This window comes from Mus musculus, chromosome 15 (assembly GCF_000001635.26).
Source record: "Mus musculus strain C57BL/6J chromosome 15, GRCm38.p6 C57BL/6J".
In the NCBI taxonomy this organism is placed as follows: Eukaryota; Metazoa; Chordata; class Mammalia; order Rodentia; family Muridae; genus Mus; species Mus musculus.
Window position 1 is genome coordinate 32413949 of NC_000081.6, and position 21318 is coordinate 32435266.

General features: G+C 41.7%; 1 protein-coding gene across 5 annotated transcripts in view; it reads left to right on the forward strand.

Annotated features, from left to right (window-relative positions):
* Sema5a (sema domain, seven thrombospondin repeats (type 1 and type 1-like), transmembrane domain (TM) and short cytoplasmic domain, (semaphorin) 5A) overlaps positions 1 to 21318 on the forward strand; it is a 451529-nt gene that overhangs the window by 169136 nt on the left and 261075 nt on the right. For all 5 annotated transcript variants that reach the window (NM_009154.2, XM_011245340.2, XM_030248431.1 and 2 more), the window contains one exon: positions 3364 to 3561. In NM_009154.2, the coding sequence (NP_033180.2) occupies positions 3438 to 3561 (124 nt within the window). In that variant the 5' untranslated portion in view covers positions 3364 to 3437. The remainder of the gene's footprint in view (positions 1 to 3363; positions 3562 to 21318) is intronic.

A 21318-nucleotide genomic window follows, 5' to 3' on the forward strand; every position in this document is an offset into this window, starting at 1 on the left:
ATTATATTTTCATTATGTGAGGCCATCTGTGCATACTATTTAAATGAATAGCAGTAGTCATATCCTGATATTTATATGTATCTGTTTCCATAATCTAGTACATTAGAACAATAGACATTTTAAATATATTTTATATATTGGTGTTCAGGGATTTGGAAAGGGCTCAGTTGGGGTATTTTTCTGTGCTTGTGATACATGCTGAAGACCCTCAGTATGTTCCAGGTTTAATCTCAGCAATGGTGGCTGACAAGCTGGGTTTTATGGGTTCTAGCCCTCAAACTACCTACCTGCTCTCTCTTGAGACAAGCCCAGGAAAACTGACTTTTGAACTGGTTCCTCCATTCTCCAAGGATGTGTACTACATGGCAGGAAGTGGTCACCATGCTGTAGGACCTAGATTGGTAATTAGAATTTGTGACTTCTGTTGTGTGGCTTGCTTAGCAGGGTGCTACAAAGCAGCTCAGACTTACAGGGTAGAGGCCCCAGTCCTGATGGGGCAGGGGGCAAGTTGGCATCTGTAGCCATTTGGCCAGCCATACTCTTAGCTACTGTTTGCCTCTGCTTTTTGATCGTTATTTACAAAGTCTAAAGCCACAGTTGTTGTTTCTTCTTCTTCTTCTTCTTCTTCTTCTTCTTCTTCTTCTTCTTCTTCTTCTTCTTCTTCTTCTTCTTCTTTCTTTTTTTTTTTTTTTGTAATTTTTTGAACAACTGCTGTAAATTTAAATCACCCTTCTGTTGCTCTGCCTACAACTTCCTGTCCAGACTGATTCATGGCCTAACAGTTAACAGACCTCACACCTTACCAAATTTACTTTCCATACCATAAGCTATACTCTGCTCTTCCTCTGACCCCTTTGCATTGCCTGCTTTCTTTACCAAGTACAACAAAGCATTCCTGAGTGTGCTTATGGCCACCTTTTACCTGTTTACCCACTTCACAGATGTCCTCTCATCCTCTCCCCTTGATATGGAACAACTTTCCAGCAATCCCTATCTCTTGAAATCCTCTTTATTATTCAATATTAAACTAAAATCTGACCCCTATTTGAGCCTATCCTTGGTCCCTCTAAGTGGCAGGGGCACCCTCCTTACTCCCAAAGCACTCTCACTTCTTTTAAAGCTAAGAGGTTGGGTTACAGTTATTTGTAAAAGCCTGCCTTATTTTAGAGCATGCTTTGTTCATAGTCTTAAAAGTGTCTAGCCACATCCTGTTGTTCTACCTGGTAGTTGCTCTATGTATGTTCTCTTTGAAGCACACTTGGCCACAGGGGTTGCAGATATATAACCTATAAATTTATAATGTCATTGGAATGATTGATATGGATTGCGAGCTATAACATTTATCAGATTATTGGGAAAGGCAAAGACTCTAGAATTATTAAATAGGGTCTTATGGATGATAATGAGTGACTGAGTTACTAACATGTCAACTCTATTTGCATAAGCAGGCCAAGACAGACTTACCAGGAAAGACCCAATAACTATCATAGCAATTAATCACCCTTACTTAAGAAGGGTGTGGCCTAAGAGGGCTTAAACTTGGATCGTCTCAGTTTTAGTTCATTTACTCACACATACCCATACACACCCTGTCTTAGTCAGGGTTTCTATTCCTGCACAAAGCATCATGACCAAGAAGCAAGTTGGGGGTTTCTTCAGCTTACACTTCCACATTGTGGTTCATCACCAAAGGAAGTCAAGACTAGAACTCACATAGGGTAGGAACTTGGAGGCAGGAGATAATACAGAAGCCATGGAGGAATGCTGCTTTCTGGATTGCTTCTCCTGATTTTTCTCAGCTTGCTTTCTTATAGAACCCAGTACTAACAGCCCAGGGATGGAACCACCCACAATGGGTCCTTCCACCCTTGATCATTAATTGAGAACATGCCTTACAGCTGAATCTCATGGAGGCATTTCCTCAAGAGAGGCTCCTTTCTCTGTGATAACTCCAGCTTGTGTCAAGTTGACACATAAAACAAGCCAGTACACCCCCCTCCACATACACACCTATACACACACACACACCTATACACACACACACACACACACACACACACACACACACACACACACACACACACACTACTACTACTACTACTACTAAACACACAATAAACCTGTACACACAAAATTTATACTATACACACACACACACACACACACTACTACTACTACTACTACTACTACTACTACTACTACTACTAAACACACAACAAACCTGTACACACAAAATTTATACTATATACATACACACCTGTGGGTCTCTGCACTCTCATAGATTGTCAGCTGATGCAATTCACATGGGCAGTGGGAGCAGAGCCAGTGAGGTGGGAGCGGGGCTCAAAAGCCCTGAGTAAGTTGTGTGAATGACCACACCTGGAAGAGCAGTCAGTAGGATCAACTTTACTTAGAGTGATTCAAGGTTTATAAAGTTTGGTGGCACTGAAGGCAGGGACATCCAAGATGAACAAAGGTCATTGGCTCCGGGCTTAGGCTACTTGGAATGCCTCATTAGAATGGAGAAGCATTTCAGGAATCTCAGGTGCTAGCTGAACTGGTATTTAGGAGAAAGAAAATTGATCCTGTAATCTAATTAAGGCTACCTGACATTCCTCAGGTAGAGGCATAGATGTGGGGTTAGAATTCCCTAGACAAGGTCAGCGAAGGAGAAACCCTGCCAATGAAGGGAGTCTCCTAAATTGCACCAAGCCCAGAGGCTATGCAGTCCTAGAGGACTTCAACTTAAATTAACAGAATTTCCACTCCTACACATATGACCACACCCATTCCCTCCCACACATACACATACCGGTACACACACATCTATACCATACACACACAATCTATACTATGTATGTACACATACCCACCATACATACACACACACACACCAATAAACACACATATGAACACACATATCTATACCTATACATATATGCACACATCCATACACAACAGCACAAATGCACAAAATACATCTATACTGTACATCTACACTCACTCATATACCCCTACACCCTTATACACACACAGCCTTATATGCATACATATACATACACATCACACAAACCCCATCCCTCCCACAGACAGACAGACAGATACATACACCCCCCCCACACAAGCATACACTAACAAGCACACACACACACACACACACACACACACACACGGTGTTGGGGGGGGGGGAAGAAACGCTGAAACATCACCTAGTTTCAAGATCAGCTGTTTGTGTTTTCTAACATCACATGTCATCACATGTTGCAACCTTAAAGGTTCATAGTAGGACTTTTCCAAAACACTACCCACCAGGAAACAAAACCTGAGCTCATATTTATAGGATCATTCTCTTGTATGTTGTAGGTACTTTTCACACATGAGGAGAAGGTGAGCTTCGCAGAAGACACGTTCCCAGAGTCAGAGACCCCTTGCCCACCATGAAGGGAGCCTGCATCCTTGCATGGCTGTTCTCAAGCCTGGGAGTGTGGAGACTTGCTAGGCCCGAGACCCAGGACCCTGCCAAGTGCCAGAGAGCTGAGCACCCTGTCGTCTCTTACAAAGGTAAGGAATTGGCTATATTGATTACAAGACTATAGCTTAAATTCAAATCCCATGTTTAATGTAATATCCCATGGATATTGCTTTATTTCTGTGACTTCCCCTGGGTAATTGTTTGAATGAAGATAAAATGTAAGAGTTTCATATCTAGGAGTAGTAGTTCCTCATAGAGCATCCCAGACTGGATTTCTGTGGATGTTTTTGTCCTGTCTTCATTTGGGTGCTGTAGGCCTCCCAGCCATTCAGGTCAGCGGCTGAAACCCTGACATCAGCACTGCACTAAACATTAATAAGACAGGGAAGAAAAGAATTTTTTGGCATTTCTCAGGGAAGCCAGGGACTTGTCTTGAAGAACCCCTTTGTCCTTAACCAGTGTCCTAATGCAGTGGAGTCCATTATGTGTGAAATGTGTTTTCAGTGCGGTAGTGTTAGAGAGTTGATTGCACATTCTCTCTTCTAGTATCTCCCAGAAGTTATGGAAGGTCTTCATGGCCTGGACACTTGAACCATTCACAGTGGGAAAACATAAACTATGCCTCTCCACTCAGCAAGTGGCTACTCTCAGCCCAAATCAGACATTGCATTAACTCTTTCCAATAATTTTTCATTAGTTTTAAAACTTTGTATCTCAGATTTCCTATATAGATGTGAAGTAGAAATAATAATCTAAGCCCCACACTTATAAATTTTCATTCTATTTTTTCTCATTTCTATCCATGATTTGCCCACACTTGTCAAATTTTTTGATGCAAATTCAGAATATCATATAATTCCTTTTTTAGCTATTAGTTTAAGGGACTTTCTGATATTATTATTATTATTATGCCAGTCAACAAAAAGCTCCCAAATGACAAATTTCCTAAACTATGTAGTGCATGGCCTCATGAGGTCATAAATTATGTTGGGTCAAACAAGGATCTACCTGAAGTGCAAAAAGTAGAGTTTTCTTAGTTCTTGGATGTCTAAAATTTTTACTACATTTTTGTTCATTTCCCATGAAAAAAACTTTTTCTTTTAAAGAATTTCTTACCCAGTTTGGCTTCTGCACGTCCCGAGTGTTTTAGAGTTTTTGTGTATCCCCCCAGTCCCTGTAATTCTGAAGTGACATGAGCCCTGATGGAAGTCACACTGGCATCTTTTTGATGTCCCAGTGCCTGTCAACTCTTCCTGTGAGGCAGCGAGCATCCTGTAGGCAGCAGGCAGTTAGTCACAGTCACTGGCTAATGGAAGCATGCCGGAGCTGTTCTGGTTTTAGCATCTTTTCTCCATCTAACAGTTAGAAACTTCTATATAAAGCAGCTGTCCTTTGCCTGTTCTTTGAACACCCCTGCAGCACATCTGGAACAGGACAGGCATGGCCCTGGCTTCCTGACACCGCAGCGTCTGTTGTGTTTTCTTTTTACTCTGGTAGGCTGGCTTTCCTGACATCTAGCTGCTCCTCCATTTGTCATTACAGGAGATCTGAGAAGTTATGTTTCCTGTTGTTTTTCTTACTCTATTAATCAGCATCATATTAACATGTGACTTTTCATATTTTTAATAGGTTTTAATTCACTGCTACTTTTTTGCCATGGGGATGTTAGAACGATGCCCTTTCAGCCGAGGCACATCGAGAGGTTGGATCTGAGCTCCATAACTTTTAGTCTCTTGGATCAAAGATACGCCTGTACTCTGACCTCCTTCCTCATATAGGTCTGGGGATTGTCCTTCCCTCTGCTTGGAGCGCTAGCACTTAAGGCTCTTTAGAAAGGCATTAAAGAAAGCATTTACAAAAATAAATCCTATGAACTCCTAACGAATCCAGGCCATCTTTAGGCTTGAGAGTATAAACCTCTGACACCTTACCCTCTGTTTCTTTTTCCTGTGGACAGAGTCTTTATCCTTCTGGAGGGCAACACTCAATTCCTTTCTTTTTATATAGTGAGTGTCTGCCCCTCCATCATTACAGTATGTGCCCACCACTGCATCATTACAGTGAGTGCTCACCACTCCATCATTACAGTGTGTGCCCACCACTCCATCATTACAGTGTGTGCCCACCACTCCATCATTACAGCATGTGTCCACCACTCCATCATTACAGTGTGTGCCCACCACTCTATCATTACAGTGTGTGCCCACCACTCTATCATTACAGTGTGTGCCCACCACTCCATCATTACAGTGTGTGCCCACCACTGTAAAATGTTACAGCATCTGCTCTCCCATTCAGTCATTTCCAGAGGAGTAGCTCTATGCAAACTATTTCCTAGTAGTCATTGGAACCCTTCAAGGCATTTATTCTCACTTTCTTTGATTTTCTGTGTATGTACTTCACTTAGGAATTAAATCCAAATTACCACTTTAAAGACCTGGAAAGCCATCTCATTCTGTATAGTTATGGCGACAACCTCTAGCTCAGGTTATTCTGATCCTTAGATTTTACTTTTGCTCTTCAGAGACTCAAAGTGAAATCAGTGGAATGAGTGATCGTAGAAATCTCTCTTCTGTTTTCTGCATTGAGTTTCCCTCTGCATTTACATAAACCTTTACTTACATTTCATGGGTTTTATTTTTTCATACCTCAAAGATGCACACATTCTTACACACACAAACATAATCGAAGGGGGTAATCTTTCGTAAAAGGTACATACAACTTGGCACAGTTTGGTAAACGCCTGTATTAGGATGAACACGTTCACACCAGTGTTGTTCTTGTGGTGCGGCTCTCTGCTGTGACGTTATCCATTCCTGTCAACAACTCATCACCGAGAGATGCACTGGAAAAGATTTCAAGGACTGGGAATTCTAGGTTAAAAATTCCTGGGTGGTTTGGCTGCACTTTTCAGACTATGTCTGACGAAGGTAGCATTGTCTGAGGATCTGTTCCCAGCAGCCTTGCCAGCAGAGTATTCTGTCAGGGTTTGGGATCTGAGTCTACCTCACAGTTTGTAAATGATATCTCAGAGAATTGCAAATTATCTTTTCTCCCAGTGCTAGGCAAGCCCTCCACTGCTGAGTTATTTCCCCACCTCTTAAGTTGCCTATTTTTAGTTTTGGGAGATCATGTAATAAACATATAATGATTGCCTGTTACTAACAACATCTACACCTGTGCTGTCTTGATTCCATAGAGGCCAAGCTCCTGTCTCTGAGAACCAGCAGCTTCTCACAGCACAGTCTGTTAGGTGTCTTTGTCACGTGCATGGAACCCAGGAGAGGACCATGGGAGTAAGATAGCCATAGGACCAGCACCATTTATGGAAGGTTTCCGAGAAATGCTCGAGGCAGAGCTGAGTCCCAAAGAGCTCCCAGAAGTAGTTTATGAATCCCATGAAGGGACAGACATTCTAAAGAAAGGAAATGAATAGCACTAAGAAGTGCTCAAATGGGGAAATGTGCATCACAGGTCCTGGAAAATGCCCAGCATAGAGTGAATCACAGCATCCGTATCTAGGTGAAAGGGAATGAGGTGAAGAGGGAAAGGCTGACCTAGGGAGAGCTTAGATACGCATGGCAAGGTGATATCTGAAGATCAGCCTCCACTGGGAGGGAGGCAAGCCCATTCTGGGGCTGCTGCTGTGATCAGAGACAGTGAGAAGGCGAAACTGAGGTCTGACTGGTAGCAAGTACAGGAAAGCAGAAGTGGGGGTGGGTGGGCCTAGAAATTGAAGAGAGCTATGGTGGATGATATAATGCATGGAGGACCCAAGAGATGAGGAAGCTCTGTTGATATCTAGGATCTTGGATCTTCAGTCCAAATATGGTCAACAAGGGAGGCAGATGTGAAGGATATAATACTTGTGGACTGAAAATCCTGCATTCCTCTGAGCCCCAGAAAGAAGAATCTAGATGAGAGCAACTCCAGGCCTCAGTGAGGGATTCTTTAAAGATGGAGTTGGCCATGAAAGTCTGATAATGCGGTGTTCAGGTTCAGTATGGGCCAGAACCCAGAGGAGTCATCTTGTCCTGGGTTACCTGGGCCTTTTCTTCTAGCATTGAAAATTTTTCATTTGAAAATCTGGACAGTTGATATTCAATCCAGCAGTTCTCTCAGTATGGGTATATCAGGCCGTTGCTTTCCCAGGGTTGGTGCAAAACTACCACCAACTGGGTAATTTCTTGATGGCGTCTCTCTCTCTATGTGCTACCCAGCAGTCTCCTCTGATGGTGTGAATGAGGTTGTGTGCTCTCTGATGACTCCAGAGAAGACTTGTTTCTGTGGTCAGCAACAGACTGCCTTGGTTGCATTGTTCAGTCTCCTAGGCTTAGGCTATACACACTCTACACTTTCTCTCTGTATCTTTCTGTCTTCTGTTGTACCATGCCACTTTGTATTAGGGCTAACCCAAATCCTGTATCACCTGGGCTCAAACAGTTCACCTGGAGAAGCAATTTTCCAACTGTGGCACAGCCACAGGTGCCTTTAAGACTCAAGGGGATGTTTTTGTGTAGGCCCAGCACAGACCATATCATGTTGCTTAACCAGGGCTGTGCAGGGGGGGGGGGGGGGGGGAGAAAGTGAAACACATTTCATGTACAGATAACTGTGTAGATCCAAGGAGACAAAAATGTTAGTTGTGCAGGGGCAGGAAGACAGGAAAGAGCTTTGAAAGGGGCATTATTGAATAAGCCCTAGTGAAGGTGGAAGAAGCCAGGTGAAGGAAGAGGCTAAAGAAAGAAAGTGGAGTGGGGGTGGGGGGGAATCAGTGTGCCCACTGCTCTATGGGAGTGGGGGAGGTCCCGAGAACAGGTGACAGGTTAGCTGGTAGGAAGCACATTCCACTTCCACTGAGCTAGACTGAAGCGGCACCCAGGATGCTGGACAGAGAGTGGGTCGAGGTGGGGTTAGAGTTCCTGGGGAGTAGACAGGTGATGCCCAAGAGACCAGGGGGCTCTCGGAAGGAAGGACGTTGCACTCTGAAAAAAGATAAGACTGTAGAAAAAACATACAAAAGATTCCCTGTGGGTGTAAGGAGGCCTCAGAGTAGCTCGTGCTGGAGTTGGTCAGCACTGTATCACAAGAACACTTTTTTTTTGTAACTTAGAACCAACTGTGTTTGAATGTTTGAGAAACTGTCCCAAAACACTGATGAAGGTGAAGGGATTGGATAGTCTTATTTAAAATCTTGATTTCCACTTGCTTTTAAACATCATGGTTTACTGTTCCGCTGTGGCAGCATTCTGTATAAGAGGTTGTGAATGAAGTGACTCGTATGCCAAAGCCAACACTTTAATGCCATGCAGCACAGTTTGTCTGTGTCATGATTGGGCCTACCTGGCTGGGCTGAAGATTCTGGCAGTCTTGCTCCCCAGCCTCAGTGAAGTACTTGCCTCTGTGGGCTCCTCCATTCTCACTGAGCGCTTTGTCTCACAAGCGCTGGCAGCTTGCTGTGTCTGAAGGCTGCCGCCTTGGCTGTATGCTCTGGAAGATTTATCTTTGAATGTGCAGTGGTGACTAAAATACCCTGACCCATTGCCAGAATTCCCTTCCCACCGAGGTGCCTGTCCTTTCCCTAAACATTTGTTCCAATAAATGGGAAAATAGAGTGGCCCTTCACAAAGCGTATTTCCTAGCTTGCTCACTGAGTCCTATAACCATCACTGGAATTAGCCTTAAATGTTTCAAGTCTACTTGAGGCAATTGTACCTTATTCTGTTTCTGTTTGTTTATTGATTAAAGTTTACCCAGCGTGCTGGCTATGTAGAAAGTGTGTTCCACTGATTGAAACGGACTTACAGCAAGTGCTTTATCATTATGCAGTCAGAAAGAGCCCTGATGAGTGAATCAGTCCACGCTCTGCAAAGCCTCAGGCCGTAAAATCATGACCGACTTGGGACATTTCATCAGGGTCTTGATTGGAAGAATTTAGTATTAATGCCTAAGATTGCTTCTGTCTACAGAACCAGGCAGGGCACTATTGATTTCAACTCTCAGGACCCAGCGATCTTTATTTTTAACTCTTTGGTGATCTTGTAGAAGGTCCTACTACTTACAAGTTTATTGATTGACCCAAGAATTATTTCACAATTTATGGAAAAGCTTATGGATGCTCGATAGAGGATGAGTGATGCCTTGCCCCAAGAGACTGGGAAGGACAATAAGGGGAATTGTCTTTTTGAGCCATTGTGATTACTAGGCTGGAAGTGGTACCTTATCTGTACAGGGGACCCTAAGTGGTCAAATAATTTTAAACTTGGACTTTTATTCCTGTACTACAGAATGGGCAAGGGTTTTTCATGGATCCTGTATTTTTCTTTTGAATCATGTAATTATTTCATCACATTTACGCATGTGTTATAAGCATTGCTTTGTCAGACGAGAAGAGCACTGAGCATGTTTTTAATATGCTAGCCCTTTGTGCTTGGTGATGGGGAGGAGCAGACCCTTCTCATCTGAGAGCTGCTTTCTACTTCTCACCAGGATGCTGAGGTCCTGTTCTTGTCCCCATTAACTGCCATATCTGCCCACTTTCTCACCTCCTCCCACTCACTATTCCCTTGACATCCCCAGACTCTGTGCCTGCTGGTACTGGCTGTGCTCCATCTATCTTTTACCATTATGGCTAGAGAAAATATAAACTAGTCAGCATCAGCTATCTCCAATGTCAAACAGGAGTGTCAGTGACAGATGTGACAAGAACACTGTCTTGTGCTGGGATTCATGCATGTGCCCCAGCTCCATGTGTGTCTTAGAAATCTATGTATGTTTATTAGCTCTGTGTATGAGCCCGGTTTTATTCTGTCTCTCCTGACTCTATGTGTATGTGTGACTCCATGTGTATTCCCTAACTCTATATGTGTTCTCTGGTTCCATTCACATGTCCAGGCTTCCTGTATGTCCTTCCATGGTCTATGCACATCACTTGGCTTCATCTGTACCCTCACGTCCATGCTTATCTCCTGACTCCATGTGCATACCCTGGTTCTGTGCAGAATTTCTGGCTCTATGTGTGTCCCTGGATATACTCATGTCCTGTAATCACATTTGTCTCTCAGGTACATATACATTTTCTTGCTCCCTAGATTCCATGTGTGTCTCCTGGCTCCATATTTTCATGAATTCATGTCTTCTAGCTTCCATGGTTTCATAATTGTCTCCTGGATTCTCATCTCTACATTTTCTTGACTCTATTGTTTATGGCTTGTTGAATATCCCATGGTTCTGTGCATGTCATACAAATTTCAACAACACTTTTTTCCCTTCTGGTATTTGGATGGCTGCATTCTTTACTCTATCTATATCTACATCTATATCTATATCACCTATATAGATAGATAGATAGATATAGTAAAAATATATTTTTTGATCTTATTTTCCCTCCTACAACTTTTCCAAGAACTTCCCTATACACCGAACTTCATGTTCTTTGTGTCTTTCAAACACAAAAGTAAGAATAAAAGCAAATAAACAACAGCAACAACAACAACAAATAACATGAAAAAGACCAAAACATGACTGGAGTCTTACCATTATCATATGGAGTCAAGTCATGGCTAGTTTTAGCTTTCCTTATAGAATCAAATGATCTTGAGTGCAGGAGAGGGGCTGAAACAGATGACTTTGAGAATCCATGCAATGTTATACAATTTTCATACCCCTAAGATTGATAGGCCAGTGGTTATATTTCTTACAGTATCCATCTCTGTCCTGTCTCATTCCCTATCAGAATGGCTGGTTGCATGGTGGTGTGCTATTCTCTAGGGGGAGGAATTAGGAATTTTATTAAGTTAAAATGTAATAAAATCACAGTAATTAATTTTAATGCTTTTTAATATTTGTATATATTTGGGAATAGTTATGTATGCTTGTATTCCTCGAAGCTCAGGAGTTTGAGGCAGGAGAATTGAAGGTTTAATATCATCTTGTACTGCATTACAAAACTCCAGGTCACCCTATATATAACATAGCAGTTTCATATGAAGTGAATCAATGTATAAGAAGAATCTGCTTAGAGCTGACAGTGGTCCTAAGTGAAATTTGTTTTCCTCTGTAGAAATTTATGATTTCGTAAACCATGTTTGCTTTTTGATGTCAGTGCAGGCCATAAATGCTTACTTAGGGCAGGGCACAGTCACCAAGGCTCTTCAGGAAGCCCCTCATTCCAGGAATAAATTGTCCTTTGTGGTTGTATGTAGTACTCAAACCCTCATGTGATAAGATGCCAAGCTCACAAGGTCATGATGCGCAAAGCGATTTGCAAAGGAAGTCACTAAGGTATAACTGGAGTGCCCACTGGTTAAGCCACAGTGTTTGAAAAGCACTTCTGATTTCAGAATATGTTACCAGTGTTCTGTCTGCAAAAATGGAGTGTCAGACATTATCTCTTCAGCCTCAGTATGAGTCAGACCACGAAGGCACGGAAGCCTCGGGTGAAAGGTCTGCTTGTTCTTCCTGGAATTTTGAAAATATTGATAATTTTTCATGTTACTTCGAATTTTATAGCCCCTGAATCTATACTCAGTCTTCAGATACATTTTGAAGGCTATTTGGTTGCTTTCTATCACTAGGAAAAATATAAGATTATGTTATGACTTCCAATAGTCTGCTTTATTTATTTATTTTTATTTTTATTAGATATTTTCTTTGTTTACATTTCAAATTTTATCTTCTTTCCTCATTTCCCCTCCAAAATACCCTCCCCCCTCCCCCTGCTTACTAACCCACCCACTCCCACTTCCTTGTCCTGGCATTCCCCTACACTGGGGCCCTTCACAAGACCAAGGGTCTCTCCTCTTGTTGATGTCCCACAAGGCCATCCTCTGCTACATATGCTACATATGTGCCTAGAGCCATGAGTCCCTCCATATATACTCTTTGGTTGGTGGTTTAGTCCCTGGGAGCTCTGGGGCGTGTGGTACTGGTTAGTTCATATTATTGTTCACCATATGGAGCCACAAACCCCTTCAGCTCCTTGGGTCCTTCTCTAGCTCCTCCACTGGGGACCCTGTGCTCAGTCCAATGGATGGCTGTGTGCATTCACCTCTGTATTTGTCAGGCACTGGCAGAGCCTCTCAGGAGACAGCTATATCAGGCTTTTGTCAGCAAGCAGTTGTTGGCATCCACAATAGTGTCTGGGTTTGGTAACTGTATATGGGATGGATCCCCAGGTTTTATAAGTGAAGTTGGTCAAACTTGTACCAGGATGAAGATTTTATAATCCTATCATCAGGCTTCTGATTTAAAACAACTTCCTTTGACTTGCACACATGATTGCATTTTGTTTATCTTTAAGCATATTGTGGTCTTTCTAAGCATTATGTGCACAGTTTGCCTGTTTCTTATACTAAGGATTAAAAAAAGCCTTCCCGTTCTGTGTGAGGGAAGAACCAGGGATGAATGCAGAGTAAGTTTTAATTAGGTAGTGCTTTCTTGGATCCTGTCGTGTTTCTCTTCTCATAGTAGCTGAGCAAAAGCCAGTGTCTGTGATTGACTTGAGAGGCAAAGTTTGACTCTACTGTACATATGAGAGGGCTGACAGGTCCAGTACCACAGGCACAAGTAAAGGGCTAGCTACTTGCTAAATATTACTGGCAGGTTTTCTAAGGCCACCGATACTTTTATTTTCTTTAGTCTCTTTCCATATGGAATGAGGGAGAACCATGAGGGAGACTCTTCCTCTTTGAAAACATTCAACTTCAGAATTTTCTACAGATCCCTCTTCTAGGCCAGGAATTGTTCATCTCATAAACAAGAGCAATTCTTACCTTATGATGACATTCACAATGGCAGTGTGTGCTCAGGAGCCAAATGGATGGATTCCTCCTGTCTGAGGCTCAACAACGATTTGTGTGATATTTGACCGTTCCCACCTTGGAAGTACATCTGGACATCATGCTAGATAGACTACAAAGCCTATTAAGTAAAATCAATGAAGCAAGATCCCGATGCCCAGGGTGGCCTGGCCGACTGCTCCTGGTGGCCATCAGACAGTGATTAACGATTATCATTCTTGTTGGTAGTTTTGATTTTTGTTCCACTCAATGCACAGGGAGCATTTAAGCTTCTGCTTGTTTGAAGATAAAAGGAGAGGTCCATTTCATTAATAATTCAATCAATATTTAGTGAGTTTATGTTATGTGTTGGAAATTGTTTTAGCCACTGGGGTTACCCCAGTCAGCAAAGTAGAGATAAATCCTGGTCCGCACCGACTTTCTGTTCTATTAGGGAGACAGGCAATAATAGGCTGATATTAAGTGGGCTCTCTTGTGGAACTGAGAGAGAATGCAAAACAGTGATGTCATAAAGGGAGGGGCTTGAGGCTGTCACCATGGTAACTAGGTGTATCAGATGGCATCCCTTTGCCTCTCAGCCCCCATTTGATCTTTACTTCTGTTTATCCATTTTTTATAACCAGCAGGAAATTTTTGCCCATATTTGTTTACTGTGTGAAATGCAAAAATATATAGTGCATGATTGACAGCTTCTGCTCCTTAAACATTTACCATTTGTTTAAGTTAACAAACCTTGGGGCAAACCTCTTTTCATTTCTTCTTTCTACAATACTTGACACATTGTTTTTTGCCACCTTTTTTTTTTTTTTTGTCCTGTTCTGGATGCTGGTCAGGACCCTGACCACAAGGACCACAAAGCTCAGGGTCCTTACCTTCTGGATTCCTGTTAAGATTTTTAAGTAGCACAGGACACCAACAGAAGCAAAAGAGGTGAGAGAGGCACAGCCTGTGTGTTTCCAGCTGCAGGCTGACCCCAGACTCCACAGTTCTCGTCTGAAGCAGCTTCTAGAGGTTAGCAGAGATAGGCTCCCAAGTTTGTGGTCTACTGGGATCATTAGTTACTTTGGTTTTTATTTTGGAGAGATTGACACTGTGTGGATGATTTTGGGTCATGTAATAATGTAATTAATTTTTGATATTTCAAAGGATCACTTGGTTTGCCATGCTAAAGGTGGATTGGGCCAATCTTATTAGAGTCAATCTAAAACTCAACTACAGAGTAGCATGTGAAAATCACTTTTGCAGTTAACCAATGTGGTTCTAAATCACCAACAGGTCAGAACAATCTCAAGGGGAAATCTGAATTATTCCCTTCCAAATAGTGCTAGGAACATTATTCATCCCAATCCTTGGTGTACACCGTCTGCACTTATTGCTTCTATCAGTGGTTTTAGGCATGTCTAGGGAGATGTTTTAAATGACAAGTTAAACATATGTAAACTGAAGACATTTTTAAAAAGCGAATTAAAGAGGGGCTGGAGAGCTGATCCAGTGGGCAAAGACCTTGTCATACTTATGTGAAGACCTGAGTTCAAATCCAGAACCTGCGTGAGGCAGGTCATGGCAACTCAAAGCTGTATTCCCAGCACTCGTAGGATGGGAGGGGTGGCAGAAATAAGGGAATCGCTAGAAGCTCTCAGGCCAACCAGTCTGGACCACAAGACAATGACAATATTATTTTGAGTAAAGAGACACCCTGGAGCCAACAAGGTGGCAGGAAAGGACTGACACCTGAGGCTGTCCTCTGATCTTCATCTATCTCTCTCTGTCTCTATCTCTGTCTGTCTGTCTGTCTGTCTGTCTTTCTCTATCTCTGTTTATCTTTATCTTTATCTCTATCTCTAACTCTATCTCTATTATCTATCTATTCACCAAACACAAACACACTCCTCAAACATGGGAGTAAACTATAAAAAATAAAAGGGAAAAAGGCAATAGGGACTTTAAACCTTTCTTTTTGGATAAAACTAGAGAAATAAACAACTGTCTTGTGTCTCGACAAATCGAAGAGAGAAAATAGAAGAGACCTGATTTTGAAAATTGGGAATGGAGAAGGAATCACCAAATTAGGGTTTGAGTTCGTCCATACAACATAGTGATACTAAGTCTAGAGTTAGTAAAGAAAAATTAAATTGATAGCTCAGAATTCTCTGACAAGATGTTAAGAGGTTGAAGCAGGAGGGTCTCAAGTTCAAGGCCTTTGCTAAGAGCACTTTGTTTTACAGGACACTATGTCTCAGCATGAACAGGAAAAACAGGGCACGGACAAACTATATGATAGGGCACTTTCCTAGCACGAGTCAAACCCTGGGTTCAACTTTAATACTATAAAAGAATCACTGATGTACCTTCAAACTCACATGACTTACATTATGGATTCCATTAGAAACGTAAGAAAAACCACCAATTCTCCAAAAGTGAAAAATTAAAACAGGGCATAGGCTATAAGTACATATATACAGCACTTTCCTAGCTTGTGTAAAGTCCTGGGTTCAACTTTAATATCACACACACACACACACACACACACACACACACACACACACACACCACTAATGTAACTTCAAACTCACATCACTTATATTGTGGATTTTACTAGAAACTTGTGATGAAAAAGCATCAATTCTATAAGGTCTTCCGGAGAGCAGAAAGGGACAGAATACCTTCTAACCACCATAAGCGCATTGTGTTGTCTTGATATTAAAGCCAGAGAAGTTAGCCCAAGATGTAAAACCACAGACCCAAATTTCCCATCAGCAGAGGCCCGAAAGCCTTACTCCCACTTACACAACTGAACCTAGTTATCTGTACAAAGGATGATACACCTGCCCAAGTTGGCTTCATTCTGTAAATGCAGGATGGGAGGCATTTCAAAGGTTTATATTTGAGAAACAAATCAATGCAATTAAATCCTTATTGAACTAAAATGATAATAAATCCGTCTCAGTCGATAGAAACCATACAATTCTCAATGCATATGTAGTAAAAGCAGGGGGTGGAGATGTTGCTTTGACAGCTGGAAAGGCACTTCTAAGACTCAGAATCTAGCATCATGCACAAGGTGGAGTGAATGCTTTTCCCACAGAGGAGTCTCCTCTTTGGTGTTAGTGCTTTCTGTCACTGTCAAACCCAGTAAAAAATAGAAATTCAATAAGTGACATTAGATTTGGAAGGAAGCATTAAAGCTAAGATTTGTATAGAAGGATTTCCTGTATGGAATATCCTAATTGATGTTTTTCAGAAACTGTTTGAAGCAAATGAGCTTCTCATAATTTCAAGGTACAGAGTAAACAGGAGGAAACCAATGCTCTGAATGTGATATCAAACATGAACAGAAAATCAACTTAGATCATTACCGCTAGCATCTAAACTGTGTGAGCTTTAGAAAGTCTGTTGCAGTGCTTCCCACTGAAGCCATAACACTCCCCAGCCTTAGAGATGACCGCACAGTGGATAAATAGGACTTCAAGGGGCAGGACCCACTCTGTCCACTGTGATCCATACGTTGTTGGAAATGATGAAAAACTTGTTTGGTCATCCATTCAACTACTAACAGTAAAATCCTGTATTGTAAAATGAGATATAAATTGGTATTTTCTTAGCATTGTTGATGTTGGCATTTTTATCACAAACGTTTAGTAGGAAATTAAGGTTTTATATATGAAAGATTGTTTGACCTTTCATTTGTTGCATTTTCAAATTAATTAATACCAAGAGAATTGCATTCTTCTCCAAAGTTAGTATATCTTTTTGTTACCTAGCCTCAAACAATACAGTAGTGAAATACGAAAAAACATTTTAATTCATCAATGCACTAAGGTTTAGAAAACCTTGGCCTGAATGTCCTTTGGCTGCTAAGCTATTATTGGCTGTGGTCCACATGCAATTGATTTGACAGCAATCTCAATCACAATCATGGGGATGGCCCCCTAACTGGATGAAAGGCAGGCTGTCTGTGCTTAGATCCTAATCTCAACAGTGCCACTGAGGTCTCAAGCTCTGTAATTTGTTCAGGAACCCACATGGAATTGACCCCTGCTTCTTATTGTCATTTCAACTTTGGATGGCTGCTGGAAGCATTTGGAGCCAGCCATCAGCAGGTGTCAGGCATTGCCAATGTCTTTAGTCATCTCTTTCAAGTCTGAAATGAGAACACATGCCACATCTCCCCCTGGAAACAGGATTATTTACTTATAGGTGTCCAGGGCTATGATGCATGGTTGCCCGTAGGTGTTAGTGGGAAGGAAGTGTCTGCTAGGAAGGAACGAGAGAAATTATTTTTGCATCTTCTGACTCCAATGAGCCTGGGGCTTGGGTGAGACAGGAGAGGCAGTCCCTTGGGTACACCCGTTTGTGTGCCAAATCACTCAGCAACTTAGCCTAAGCACTATTTAGAATAAAAACACATAAGAAAATTTATGAGGATACAAGCATTCAAATAAGGACACGATCAGTGCAGGCTTCCACTGAGCCCTGTTATGGCTCCAGGGCCTCATAACACCTTCATCATTCCCTACACAGCATGGTCATCATTGCACAATGTTCATCTTTATAATATTGTAGCAACATTGTTTGTCTCGGTCGTTACGTTTGGGAGTACCCTTTATGTATTCTTGTCAGGGTGAAGCCTTCAGCATTGCTCTTATACCAGCCCTGTTTAACAAATTGATTTCTCTTATCAGAGAAGAAACTTCCTAGGACCCCCCAGCTTGTAGTGGTCTGTGTATTTTCTGGTGTTCCTGCTTGTTGAATATCCATAGAGTGTCTTTTGTCCTCATGGAACACAGCCATCTTTGCTTTTGTATCTGAACCCTGGTGAGTCTCTAAAGGACACTGTACCTTACATTTCACACAGGGTATTTTCTGAGAAGACTCCTTAGTACACTTTTTGCTAAATGGCTGGGAAGACACTCTATTAAACAGACCCAGAGAGTAGCCCAAGCAGATGATTCTCAACTAAATGTGAGATGTCAACAGGGACAGTGGTAATTCCCCATTCTTGTGTTTTATATATTAAAATGAATCCAGAGTGGCTGGAAGTGCCAATGGTTATACATGAACAACTAGGGAGAAAAGAGTGATCCGTGGGTAATTGTCAGTGCCTTATGGAAGGGATAATGGGAAAATAGCTAAGCATATTCTTAAAGAACCCAAGGCACAAAACTGTGTACAGTATAATTAAACAATGTTAAACCCAATACAAAGTAATTTACCCTTTCTACAGCTTAAATCACACTACATCTTTGATCTGATTAAATAGTGTTTGATGTTGATAAGCTATTTATTTGAAACCTCTTAAGCTGGTTTTCCCTCAAGGGACATGTTAAAAGCAAGATATTTCTCAGTGGAAAAGCTTTAAAATGCAATTGGGATAATCCTTGTGAGTATGTGATGCTCTCTCAAGAAAGATCTATGTAAAGAAAAAAAAAAAAAACTCACCTACATTTTGAAGCCTGATTGGTGAACTGAATGGTACAAAATAAGTTTGTATTAGAGGCCAGATGCGTTATTCACACCGTTTTTTATATGATGCAAGTTTCTTATTCTCAAGGTATTTGTGCAAAATTGCTCACTGTCTCTTCTGATTTAATTCAGCTTTTGAAAGCTCTTGAAGTCAATGTTTGGAATTTAGAGCAAAAAGAAAAAAGGAGAACATATGGAAATAATAAATTTATACGGTTGGTTATTAAAGATGCCTGCTATGAAAAAAATTTAACTTACACAGCAGTGAGAACTGGGGTGGAAACTCTGTAGTGAATGTCGCACGTGTTTGTCATTACCATCCTTATTTAAGACTTCCCTTCCTCCAAAGCCAAACATGGACATCCTAGGGATTTTTTTAGCAACCAATTTTAAGGCAGCCAATGAAATACTGTGTTTTCTCTAGCTCTATCTTGCTACATCCTGCCTACTTCCATATGCCCCTTTTTTCCTAGCCTCCCGAGATGCCTTTTTTTGTTTTTCTTTGATTCAGCCACCCAGTGCACAAATTAAAAATAGTTTTGGCTGCAACAGAGTCGCTGACCCTTCGCAGCACTGTGGCTCTTGGCAAGGGCCATGTAGCTGTTGCTTGAGGGGCATGGGTGGGAGCGATATGGTTGGATGGTATTCCGTGGTTTGCTTTGTAATTCTCAGAGTCTCCAGTTTTCTCTGCCTTCATACATTTGTGAAGCTTTGGTTGATATCGCCAAGCATTTCACACTCCAAGTGAAGGGAAGATATCTCCCTAAGGATGTGTAATTCTGTTGTGCAGCCACAACTCGACTTTGAGCAAAGTTAAAAATATTTCCGTGTTCTGGAGATATTTTATTTTTTCAAATAACCCTACTCTCTGACTTTCCAGAACTGTCCACATCCAAGTAATATGGTTCAGACTTATTCTTACCCTGCCTGAGAATCATGACCCCTGCCTTCCCGCTGCTGGAATTGGGGGAACAGTCCCTAACTGTGTAATGTGCAAATCAGTTCACAACTGCAGCTGCTTCTTGCTCTGTTTGTTTTTCATAGTCTGTGCGTTAACCGTTGGGTGTGTGTGAATAGGGTGGGGGCTTTGATCAGATAAAGCAAAACACAAGTCATCTCTCTGCAAGCCATGAGAGTTGGCTTTGTCCTGTGTGTTTTCATTCACACACTAAAAGGTTTACTCCCCTTATAGCCAGAGACCAAGCTTCTCTGACCACATGGCCTCATCAGGTTGTCTGTGCAGAGCATATGACAAGGGAATCTCATGAATGTGTAATGAGCTTTGGAGTACTACAGTCTTGGTGGTGAGATTTCTAACAGTGTATGTATAGAGACTCTGGGATGGAGAGATGGCTCAGCAGTTAAGAGCACTGGCTGCTCTTTCAGAGGACCTAGATTTTATTTCCAGCACCCACATGTTATCTTGTAACTGTCTTCCTGACTCCACAGGGATGGAAGATACACAGGGATATGGTGTACAGATAAATATGCTGCCAAAATTTCTACCTACATAAATTAAATTAATTAAAAATACTAGACTGGATTTTTTTTTCTTTTTTCTTTTTTTTTTTAAATTATTTTATTTATTTACATTCCAGCCATTGCCTCCCCTCTGGTCCCTCCTCCCACAGTTCTTTATTCCAGTTTTCCACCCCTTGCCTCTGAGAGGGTGCTCCCCACCACTAGGCATCTCTGTTCCCTGGAGTCTCAAGTCTCTTGAGGATTAGGCACATCTCCCACTGAGGCCAGACCAGGCAGACCTCTGCTATGTATGTGCCCTGGGCCTAGGATCAGTGTATGCTGCCTGGTTGATGGTTCAGTCTCTGGGAGCTCCCAGACATCTGGGTTAGTTGAGACTGCTGGTCTTCCTATGGGGTTGCTCTCCCCTTCAACTTATTCAATCCTTCCCCTAATTCAAGCATATTGGTCCCCAACTTCAGTCCAATGGTTGGATGTAAGTATCTGGGTCTGTCTCCATCAGATGCTGGTAGGGCCTCTCAGAGAACAGTCATGCTAGGCACACATCGGTAAACACGTAATAGCATCAGTGTTAGACCTTGGTGCCTGCTCCCTCCATGAGATGTACCACAAGTTGGGCCAGTTACTGGATCACCTTTCCTTCAATGGACTGGAAATTTTATTGTATTCAAAACTAAGATCACTTGATGAGACAGTAATAGGGAAATCCCTAGGGGTCACATAAGATATTTTATCATTTCTAACCTGGCATTTCTTGACTGAGCATTATAGGTAGCTGGATAAAAAAATAACCATTTCTGATTTAACTTCACCTATGCACCACACAAATCACCTAATATTTTACATTTATCCAGCACTGGAACATACTGAAGTGACTAGGCAATGTGTGGGCTAGATCTCAAAATCAGAGCGAGTGGATGAGCATGCGTTCTCTGAAGTGTCTCAGTTTCCCTTTTAGATAGACTGAACTGTTAGCAGAGGTTATTAATAGCTCATGCTCTATTTTAAGGAATCATGCATAGGGAGTAGGCTATAAAAACATATATTCTTCCCATGAGGTTCAAAATATTATTTATCAACAAGAAAACATTGGAATAGCATGGA